We start from the raw sequence: 12,422 nt of genomic DNA on the forward strand, positions 1-12,422 counted from the left end.
GCATGAGCCTTGATTGGCTCTTCGATCGTGTTTTAAAATCTTGATACTGGATTGAGTCCTATCTGCCGCTAGGAAATGCATCAAAAGAAATCGTAAATTACAAACTGTATCGACGGTGGTGGGGCATGTTATTGTTATTGAAGCAACGCTTCCCCAATCCGCCCCTTTGAAAGAGCATGTGTGCAACTAGCGAGCGTAAGTACCCCTGTTGATCCCCCCGCGAGCGACCCAGGTGCGAGCCGTGGCACGCGCCATTCCCGTCGCGGCCGGCGATCCGACGCCACCTAAACTACCCTGACCTCACTACAGTTATCTCGACGTGACCACAATCCTACTCCACCACCACCGTGACTAACCTACAACAAACAATCAGAACATGTGAAATCGGCAACTCATCCCAAAATGAGCTCGATCGGCGTCGTAGTCTTCCGCAACTCACCGCTACAGGAAACCGTGAATAACACCGTGAACATATCGAACAATGAAGCCAATCAAAACGTCAGGCGAGAAATCATTATCGTGCGGAAGAAACCAAAGGTGCAATCGCCCGCTACAGTTTCAGTGAGTTCGTTAGTTCGCGCCATCGATACGAGTGCTACGACCGTAGTCGCGAAGAGGCCGAGATTACGTGAAAGCAGCACCGAGGAACGTACGCCGACGCCGCTCGCCGTAGCACGCCGGAATGCGCGGGAAAGGAATCGAGTGCGGCAAGTCAACGACGGATTCGCGGCGCTGCGCAAGCACATCCCAGATGAAGTGGCAGCTGCATTCGAAAATGCTAACTCGAATCGAGGTCCAAACAAAAAACTCAGCAAAGTGGAAACTTTGCGCATGGCCGTGGAATATATTAGGAACTTAGAAAGTTTATTGAACATTGGCCACGCAGATAAAGAAAACTCGAGTCGACCATCCATGGAATCTTTCCCGTCACCAGCTTCGTCATCGCCCAGGGAAAACAGCCAGGAGAGGAGTTATTATTCGTTAAATTCACCGGCGCTTGACGACGAAGATATGGACGAAGATGAGATGGATGGTACCTTGCAGCAGATACCTCAGATTCAGTACGTGGAACTGCCTGCTACAGAAACCTTCCAGTTGGTGTCGACCCCTCACTTATATGAAGAAGAAGACTGTACTGGACAGCCTTTGACTCCGTCCTCAGATCTCCTAGCACAAGAGGAAGTGAACTCTCACATTTTAGACGGACATTTCACCTTTCCAAATGCAGCTGAACAGTTCACTGTGATTCCTGAACAACCATATTTAAGTGAGTCGGACATACCTGTGAATGAAAGTGACTTTGAAGTGAAGTATTCTGACTCTATTCATCATCAGATGCACGGTTTCAACGGTGAAGCGGAACTGCCTTTAGAGACAATCAATGCTGAATTGATTTTGTCTCAGAATCAGTACAAGTTTAAGGAGGAAGATAATTTTATTGAAGATCAGCCGTACACTGATGTGGAGCTGAAGAAGGAGCTGCCAGATATCCAAGTGACGCCTGAAGATAGGGAGCAGTTCGAGGAAACCTTGAAGTGGTGGCAGGAAAAAACGAGGCAAACGCGTCCACTTGTTAAAAAGAATTAACGAAATTTCACTTTTGTATTGTAATTTATCTGTGTAAGTAGAAAATTTGAGATATGTATTGTGATGTAATTATAGTATGTAATGAAATGTACAGCTGTGAGTGCCAAAGTCGGTTGCGCGCGCGCAAGGTGTTCCGTAACGGTCAGTAGAATAATGAGCCATGTACACTTTTATTGCCATTTGAGTTAAGTTCAAGCTATTTATTTAATACCGATGGAATTAATTACCATGTTCAGTTTTTAATTATAGATTTATCTTTATTTCGAAAACTTTTAAAATGGTTTTAATATTTTGGCTCTGTAAAGTAAAATAATGTAACTTATATTCTAAGAAAAAAACATGTTTAGTCTGTATGTGAAATACTTAAAAATATTGCTCAGGAATTCCTAGTTATGTTACTATGTACATATTTGTATCAAAAGGGCACCTAAATATAATACAAATTACTATAGCTGATTTAACGTAGTGCCTTTTAGACTTATAAATTATTGTGATGTTAGATTTATAGTTATTTAATGCGACAATGTTGTCATCTTATTACAATAAATATCTAATCTTTGGAAAATATATTTTATTTAGTTTTATTCCTAAAACTCTAAGATTTTTAATAGTATATCTTTAAGTAATTTCAAAGATTTTTTAAAGGGAACAAAAACTGATCTTTTAAAGAATCTAATTTCACCACCACCAGCTAATGATTACAATCAACCCCATTAGAAACACATTCTCCTAATTTCATCCCCATTGAGACAAAAACCCCTATGGTAATCGGCCAAATTATTTGACTATGAATGACCTACTTATAACGCTTGACATCAGCCGCAAGGGCGGGTTATACAAAACGATGTTAACATTCTTAACAACCAGTTAGTCGAGGCCAAACTAAGCCAGCACAGCACAGTAATACACACAGTAGTATAAAATACAAATAGACACATAAAATTCATCCTAAAATATTAACTATCTTAACAAAAACATATTAATCACTCTTCTCTAGAGTCTTTAAGTAATTGAATTCATCATCTCATTTTTACCCGATTCCGCCAAAAGGATGGGGATATTAAATTATTGTTTAGTGTACGACACATATAACGTTAAAACTTTTTTATTTTGTTTTCTATGTCAAAAATCTTGGTGGCCATGCCTTCTAAAACTAAACCGCTCATACTAGCCTTCGTCTAACTTAACCTTTGGTTAGTAGAGCCGGCCCCAGCCGTTAACGGTAAGGCGATATCGCATTGTGATTGTAATGCGCCCGTTACCAAAACCCTGATCCGAGGGAGTCCCAAACGGGTCATTACAATTTCGGGATCGAGTTTTTGAGTTTGATTTTATGCGCTCCGGACCGTTTCTTTTTTAGGACCATTCAAAGTGCCTTTTGAGATGACGTATCAAAAAGTTTGTATGAACTTATTTGGGTGTGGGTAATTTTGCCTTGCAGGATGAATTATCATCAGAAAATTTTTTGATAGATTAAAATATCCCATGTAGAGTTCAAGTAATAAAGATCTTTAAAAAATACTCATTAATCCGTATTTGAAAAACAATTTATTGAAAGTTTCATTAAGACTAAGTATAGTCTTATCCCTTTTTAAACAGGCTTTATCCTTAATTATTCGTGCTAATCGGTAACTTCAAAGGAGTTAATAAGTTGTTGCCGATGCTTTAATAAATGTCGTAAATTAGACTCATCCCCTTCATCCTATCAAACCCATACATCATTTGACATTAGGAAGCCAGGCTGCATTCAGGAATGTGAGCAACGCAAATGTTGATGCAACTCCCATTTCTTGCTTCGTTCCGCACGCTCCCGCGTTTCCGGGTGGAATTTTAATTTCTCCCACAATTTTTTCACGAAATATCCATATTTTACGCACCAACCACACTATTTTGGCTTCCATTTAAATATTTTCCACTCCATTCGTCAGGCACTGTTTCAAATGATTAAACTTTTCGATACACGTGATAGAGCATGTCCATCAAATTTTAAATTTAACGTCATGTAATTCTATGTTAATAGCATCTATAATGGTGCCTAATGGACTCCCGTGGAACTACGATTAACACTTTATACAGCTCGGGAGCCGGTTTTTACCAGTTTTTAGAAATTAAAAGTTACGTTAAAGTTCTAAAATACGCCGAGGCGTCCAATAAGTAGTTATTAGCGTTCATCATGAAACAAGTGTCCCCTGAAGATGGCAGTTATCTCTGGCGCTCCAACCGAGCACGGTAGTGTGTTTACCATTTTAACCATTATCTGTCAGAGATTATTACTGTACTTAAAACACTCGAGCTACCTAGTACTTGTCGGCTGAAACTCGCTTCTCAAAGTTGCAATAAAAAATAATTGTTTCTTGTGACTGACGTTGGTTAATTGATCTGGAAAAGAAAGAAAGGTTACCTATTTAAACTTGGACACATATTATTGCAGATATAGGACAAAAATACAGACAATTAAACCCAAAAAGGCTACATCAAATTAAAAAGTCCTCCTGTCTTTTTTTTTTAATAAGCTCAAGTTGATGTTTTAAATAAAATGATTAGGCTTAAGATGTTTTAATTTAAAAATGTTAAGGCTTAATTAAATTTTAAGCACACGAGACGTTTATGTATTTGAAAGATCTTTATTCAACAATCTCAATAAACAAGTTCTTACATAAATTGTCGTCGTCGAAATGCATGTCTATAATATTTCCCCAAGAGAATAAAAAGGTATTGCACGTGTCTGATCACCGCCGCATCATTGTCAGTTCTACTTATGCGTGGGAAAGCGCGATCCTTTTGCATAACAAACCCGCCACCGCTAGGAAGAAACGCTGATCTAAGCGCGTAAAAAGTCCGTTACGTTACGAGCCGCTATGGCTTTGTCACGGACCTTATACTACGACCAAACGATTTAATCCTTGACAGATTTATTTTAGAATTTTTACACCCTTCCTTCTGATATTTAATGTACTATTACTAGCCATATAATAAAGATATAAAATATAGTTGTAGCATCGTAAAAGTAGGTTGTCATATTTAAGTTCAGTAAGAAAAATATAAGACCTAGTTAACATTTGCGTACTGTGTTTAACGCTGTTTACACCTACTTAAACACAGTTATTTTTGCACCTACATCGTCATTTCGCTATTTGCACCAACTAAAATTAACAGCCTTGACATTCGCGTAAATTAAACATAATTTCCTTTACAACTGTTAGAGTTTTGCTGCGTGTCTGCAACAAAGTTGCGTTCAAGCTTCAGGCAACTTGTGTCGTGGAGTTCGATTTGTAAGTTCGATTTGTGTAAAAATAACAAAAATAAAAAGTGACAGCTTGAAAGTATCAAGACTGTTTACGTTCCCAAGCAGCGATGTAAAGTCAAAGAAGCTACCCCTATTGTTGTGTAATATTTATTCTTGCGCGGATCTCCTTGGCGTTCAGTAAGGTCGACACCATTGTCACAGGGTTCATGGGAACGAGCAAAAAACGGACCTCGCCTTAAGGGAGCCACCGAACTAACGATCAAAACTGAATAACCACTTTTTCTATGCAGTTTCGCTAGGATCCACGTGTTCAAAGATTAGGTGGCATGTTCTATAATCTTCCTTATGAATGCGAACGCCAAAAAACCAGTTTAGTATCAAAGGAATTCTGTTTGTCTAAGTAATTAACAATGGATGTCATCTAACGCATCTTTGTTAATCTTATTTTATGTCTAAGAATGTTTAGATTCGTCTTCCTATAAAATCAAACTGGTAGAGTCGCGATTCACTGTTTACTTTGTCTGGAATAAATTCTGCTCTAAAAACTTTAAGCTCTTATAAATAGGAATCTATGGAGATGGACAAATATTCATTTTATCCATTTATTTGTTTTCTTTGTATTTTTAGGGTTCCGTAGCCAAAATGGCAAAAACGGAACCCTTATAGTTTCGTCATGTCCGTCTGTCCGTCTGTCCGTCTGTCCGTCTGTCCGTCTGTCCGTCTGTCCGTCTGTCCGTCTGTCCGTCTGTCCGTCTGTCCGTCTGTCACAGCCGATTTACTCGGAAACTATAAGTACTACAGTGATGAAATTTGATGGGAATATGTGTTGTATGAACCGCTACAAAATTATGACACTAAATAGTAAAAAAAAGAATTGGGGGTGGGGCCCCCCATACATGTAACTGAGGGATGAAAATTTTTTTTCGATGTACATACCCGTGTGGGGTATCAATGGAAAGGTCTTTTAAAATGATATAAAGTTTTCTAAAAAACATTTTTCTTAAAGTGAACGGTTTTTGAGATATCAGCTCTCAAAGTCGTAAAAAGTATGTCCCCCCCCCTCTATTTTTATAACTACGGGGTATAAAATTCTAAAAAAAATAGAGGTGATGCATGCTAATTAACTCTTTCAACGATTTTTGGTTTGATCAAAGTATCTCTTATAGTTTTTGAGATAGGTTGATTTAACTGTTGCTGCTACGGAACCCTTTGTGCGCGAGCCCGACTCGCACTTGGCCGGTTTTTTGCCTAACGTTGCGATACCTTTTGTTTCTTGGATATTTAAGTTTAAAATCTATATATAATCAAACTCAATTTAATCTCATAAATTATGTCTTGATTATAGTCAAAATCAACAAAAAAGCTTCGATTTATACCTACTTGAAACTGAATCAAGTTTTAAGCTTCGTTTTGCAACACGCATAGTCGCATAAAGATAGTTATGCCATCGAAATTAATTATGATAATACTCAAAGACTGACTCGATCAAACATAGAATAACATTTGACTATGATTTGAGACCTTATTCCTTACTTTCTACAACTCTACCAACCGTTGTGCAAGTAAAACATGTGTAGCCACATAATATGCATGTCTGTAAATTAAAGTTTTTTGCTTTATCAAGGCGTACAGCCAGATTGCTTGATAGTAGACAGAGAAATTGCGCCGGCGCACCATACGGCTTGCGCTGCGCCATCTGGTAGCCCAAAAAACACCAAATTGGCCCAAATAAGGCAGCGAAGTCACGGTGGCATATGCTTTTGTTTGCCCCTAATTATTTAATTCGATTCGAAGTCGATCGGAAACGTAAACGTGTGTTTTTAGTTAGCGTTAGACGCTGAAAAAACGAACAAACAATTTAATTAACGCTTGTCGATGGAGTCCATCTGGTAAATGAAAGATTGCAACCGAAATAAAACTAATTCTAATTATGACCAGATACTAATTTTGACAGAAATGCTAGTCAATACTATTGACATGATAAATAGATTATGTACCTATTAAATAGATATTATAAAAGTTAGAATTTTCCAATTTAGTAGAACTTGTCACTAGGATACTATCTCTACTCAATTCCTCAACCACCAATCATTGGGATTGTTCTTTGGAAGTTAACAAATACATACATTTAGTCACGTACTTAGTTGTTACAAATAGTAGATACCTACTATAGATTTTTACCTTCATAAACTAATAAATATGAATAGACTCATTTTAATACTCGTATAACCTACACAATTTAATAATGACGTTTATAATGCCAATCAAATCTTGCTTACCTCAAACAGTGTTTGCGTCTTGAACTTGTCCCTTCTATTGGTATTAGAATACTGCATTTCCTACTATAAAAGCGGATTGATAAGAAGATTCAAAATTTTGAAACATAATTTAATTTATTTTCCATTTATTCACAAATTAATTGTATTATTTTCTTTTTAGTAGGTAGGTATGACGTTTATGGTCAAAGTCGGAGTTTTAACAACAGATTTACAATCACTGTAAATCGATACTATCGTGATTAATCTGGATGTTAATTTACACGAGTTACGAAGTTGCTTCGCTAATTATTAATTAATAAGACAATGATCTCGCTTAATGTATTATGTGAACATTGTAAATATCATACATTGTTTCATATTAAATATGTATGTTCTAAGTTAATGTCGATATAGGCAATAAATGTAGAGTCATAGAGATAGATAAAGTACTTATCAAAATCTAGTACAATCCTCATAAAACCAATTAATTTCTTGAGTTCAAGTAAACAGCTGTCTATAAAGCGGTTCAAACAAAGATTTGCAATGATTCATCGAATACACATGTTATCTTTACTACACAAATTATTTCATCATGGATAAACAACAAAATAGTCAGATATTGGAGAAAACACTGAGTAATGGTGCCCTAGTTAGCTAATCAAATGTGTTTGGACTATGTAAACAGACACTATGTGCAATAAATGACATTTATGTGAGTCAGTTTTAAAAGTTTGATTTGTTGCTCTTGCTAAAAGATGACTAAAGGACAAGTATTATGCGAACATCAGGTACCTCAAACAATCTTTCTCTTGTATAAATAAAGACAGAGTATGATATGTTGTAAAAATTCAGAACAGAGAATTACCTAAAGCAATCAGATATCTATCACAAATGCCGGAATCTAAACAGAGAGTAATAGAAAACATTCCCATTTTTGCAATAGTTTAGGTACTACATGTTAATTAATTGGATGCAAAAATGTTTTTCTAGGTTAAACAACTATCTACAAAATGATAAGACACAGAGAAATCTTAAAAACACCCAAGGATATGTCTACAATCTATTAAGGTGAAACAGAAAAAAAATCATTGATAATTTTATCACTTCAGCCAATGACAGTCTACGGCTGGAAGGAAACCTTCCCCAAGGAACACCTTCCTGAAGTCACGATTAAAAAAAAGAACCAATTAAGAATAATCAATACTACAACTTTGGTAAACCTGTTTGGCCAGCATGAGGACTGTATGCTAAAATCCTCCATTTGACTCTGGCAAATTAAAGAGGATCGTACTCCAGTAGACTAACATTTTGAATGAAAAGTATTACGTAAAATATATAATCTACGAGTATCCCTCATGGGAAATAACTTACACAAACAAAGAAAAACTGAGATGTTATTCGAATGTCTCAAGCCACATGTGCATGACAAGACCCAATTATAATGTTCAAAAATAGAATGTTGTACACGCACAACATTATAAAAAATATCCTGAATGAAGTAAACAATGTTTTATGTACTTTGTTTCTTATCATACAAACATGCGGTTTCATGCATGTCTGAGTAGACATTGTACCTATACAGAAATGTGTTATTTTGACGCAACAGCCTTTAAGTACTTAAATTACCTTCAGAACTTGAATAAATACTTCTTCTTCTTAGCTGGCACTCTGGTCAGAGTGGTCGTGGTTGCGCTGACGAGGTACACAGTGGGGAGTTGTCATCTCCGAGGGTAGCTCTCCTGGCGATGTGCTTCCATTTCTGACGGTTAGAGGCGTCGCGAGTACACTGGACCATGGTGGACTCAGTAGCCTTTGTGCTACATGTAAGTATTCGACGAAATTGACTCAAAAATGCTACAAATATGTAAATAGCAAAAACATGGTTCATGCGTAATTGAACCCAGCAGTATTCCAACATTTCCAACCGGAATCACGGAGCCATATTCCACATGTCGTTTCAGCGTTTGAACGCACGTCAGCCCCGCTTCCGAAACGCATGTCATGAAATAAATTATTCAACAATACCATCAAGACTTGGTCAATGAACATAAGTAATAAAATGTTATGCCAATAATAAAAACACCAATACATGATAATAAAAATAGGTGAGTAAGTACTAAAATCCAATTAAAATTCGAGTCCATACATTTTAGTAAGTTTGGTTATTTGTTTGTAAGATTGTTTTTTGTGTAGGACCTCAAAGATTTAAGATGGAGACATTAAGAAGACGTTTAGTCTCAAATTCGAAGACTAAACTGGGAAGATTTAGCCCTACTTTCACTATTTCAGTAGTAAACCATGTATTTTTAAGTACTATTTATGTATGTTTTTACTAGGTATGTTGAATTACAATCACGAGTTTGCAAGACATTATTTAAATAATCTAGGTAAGATAAGTATTTTTATAATTTCTCTCGCCCAATATTTACTTTCTAAATATGTTTTATTGTAGAGTACTTGCGATAAGAAAGGAATAGTGTTGATTGTTCCCACTCTTATCAAACGTTAGAATCTTACTGTTAAGTTGTGATAAAGTAACGGCTTTAAAAAATCACATAAGGTCTATATTAGTCTACAACAATAAATGATGTGTTACAAAAATTATTCCTTTCAAAACGTTAATGAAACTCTCAAAAAAAGTTATAATAGGTGTACTCTAGTACCTATCTTAAACAGTAGTATTGTAACATTAAAGTTCAAATTACATCTGCAACTCATTTCTTTATGATAGCATCTTAAACTTTACCACAAATTTTACATCGTCCAAGTAGCGAAAACATCTTAGTTAGTCTAAAATCTCATATCTTTCTAAAAACAACATGCCATGACTTCTTAGCAACAGACACAACAACAATATCGTTTCCATACTGCAGGAAATGCTCATAACATTCATACTCTTCGTAAATATTAAGGGGTTAAAACATTCGCTTTCTATGATTATAAAGGTAGCAACCCCGCCTATTTGAAGGGCAGTCTATACAGTTTTTTATCTTCCATTTCTAATTGATAGCACGTGCATTACTTCCTCCGTGCCACGTGGCCAGCGGAATTATTAAAATATTCGTTCCACAGCTAACCGATATAAGTGGCCCACGCAAACAAAAATACGGGATATAGGAGCTGGTTTGTGCATACGTAAATGCATCAGGGATGTTATGGATATCCGTAACCGCAACCTAAACTTTCGGTTACTTATCCGAAATAAAAAAATATCCGAAACCGTAACCGTAACCGATTCATAAGTTTCCGATAGTTTCGGATGTAGACAGTTTAAATATCTTTTTGTGTATAGCATTATATGTAAAGGCATATGAGCCTGATTAACCTTTATAATGCCATCTAGTACCTATCAATTTTTTTTTTTACTTTTTATCCGACGAAAAGTGTGCGGCCATGAATGAACCCCGTGTTGGACAACTATTATAAATTGCATTCTAAAGCACAGATATCCGTAACCGTAACCGAAACTTTCGGATATCCGAAATAAAAAAATAACCGTAACCGAAACCGGTACAATATTATTCCTATATCCGTAACCGTATCCATAACCGAAACTACATATCCATAACATCCCTAAAATGCATTCTCAAAGACAACCTTCATTTGCCCTTATCTTATTAACTTAATAATGACCCACATTATGCCCAAACATTCAAGAACGTCTATTGTATGTACGCTATCTGTGAACTGATTAGATTGAACATGTCTTTGATGTCCCATTATAATAATAATTACAGCGTGATAATTATCAATTAATTGGACCGTTACCAGGTCAAACTAATAAACAAAATTTCAAGTTAATAGGCCTTGTTACAGTTGTTTGATTTGATATACGAGTATTTAATTCTAGATTATACATATTGTTTGTCAGAATTCAAATTGATTGGGTGTTTAATATCAATTTAAATGTAGGTATGTGATATTTCAAATGATTGAAAATTAATATTTATGAGGTTATTAATATTCCTAGACTTATAAAAAAGGACGACTACTACATTAAACATACTCGTATATATTGTCATTAATGAAGATAAGAAGTAAAGGTCTACCGTACTTCATTCTTTCGCAATAAGACTCATATTATTATTAAACGAGACTCGGGAAATATTTAAGTGAATTATTTCAGACTTGAATCCATTATGTCTTTGAGTAGTTTCATAGGATCCGTATTTTACTGAACGAAGCTCGAAACTCGATTCAAACTCAGTTATTTATAGATTCGGTCCTATATTCAAACAATCTATATGTTTTCTTCCTATGATTCAACCAATCTACGAGTATGCTTGCGATTGAATCTCGTTCGTTCGTTTTTCATACGGACCTCGTCTTGCTATTCATCACAACTTGACGTGCACTTTCATTAATAACTTCCTCGCTCTACTTCATAAACACGTCGAGCCGAAAATAGACGGCCCAGATGTTTTCCTGGCTTTTTTCGCTGTGACAAAAACTTGTCGCGGTCCTACGTGGGAACTTTCGGCTGAAAAAAACGCTTGCAGATGTTGGTAGGCCCTCAATAGATCCTCACGAGACCTCTCCATGTCCGATGCCACGTGTGTCACAGGAAGACAACGTTGCTATTTTTTTTTATTTTCTGCAGACGCGTGCCACTTGTCAGCTAACGGACTGTGAAATAGACCTGTTTTTACGTCGAGGGTGGATAGTCTTTTGTTTTACACGACCGTCAGTTGTTCTCGCTTGTAAGTACAAGTATATTTTAATGATGATAGTAAATAATTACAGGGCTCGTTAGGCACGTGTTTTAATTACTTACAACTTTCTTTCATGTTTATTGTCAATGGTTGAAGGAAAACGATGTAAGGATTTTACTGTCAAGGATTTTGGTGGGGCTAAGGCAAAGAAATGAGTATGTAAAGTCTCACTTTATATTTTCATGTTATTTATACAAACCTTAAGAAAAATCTACTTAGACTTACCCTAATGAAACACTACATATTTACAAAACTAGCAATCTGTATGTAATCTTAGAAGGTGACTTATAGAGTAAATTTTTCCACTTTTTATCATAATCTCATATGTATACAATCTTTTTAATGCATTTTGCATAATGTTTACATTAATTTGTATTTTGAGTTTCAAGATAGTGATAGCTTTACCAATAGTAAAATATTAAGCAGTCTGTGAACAAATACATACAACTGCTTACATAATGATGACCTCGGGTAAATTACTCATTCAAATCACATTAAACTAACATTTGACCCTTACGGATTCGAACCTGCTACCGTAGCCTGGCGTAGTGCTATAATCCGGTAGGCAGGTCAATCACTAGGCCAGACGGCTGTCAAAACTGACCTTGCTTTTTATTA

At 36.1% G+C, this 12,422-nt stretch overlaps 1 protein-coding gene across 1 annotated transcript; it reads left to right on the forward strand.

The window, feature by feature from the left end:
• Positions 1–227: 227 nt before the first annotated feature.
• Positions 228–1,882, forward strand: Ase (achaete-scute-like protein asense). The gene has a single exon (XM_028308049.1). It carries the CDS (start codon positions 403–405, stop codon positions 1,585–1,587), a length of 1,185 nt encoding a protein of 394 aa, XP_028163850.1. The 5' UTR covers positions 228–402; the 3' UTR covers positions 1,588–1,882.
• The last annotated feature ends 10,540 nt before the right edge of the window (positions 1,883–12,422 follow it).

This window comes from Ostrinia furnacalis, unplaced genomic scaffold, assembly GCF_004193835.3.
Source record: "Ostrinia furnacalis isolate ACB-3 unplaced genomic scaffold, ASM419383v2 OfSCF2378, whole genome shotgun sequence".
NCBI lineage: Eukaryota > Metazoa > Arthropoda > Insecta > Lepidoptera > Crambidae > Ostrinia > Ostrinia furnacalis.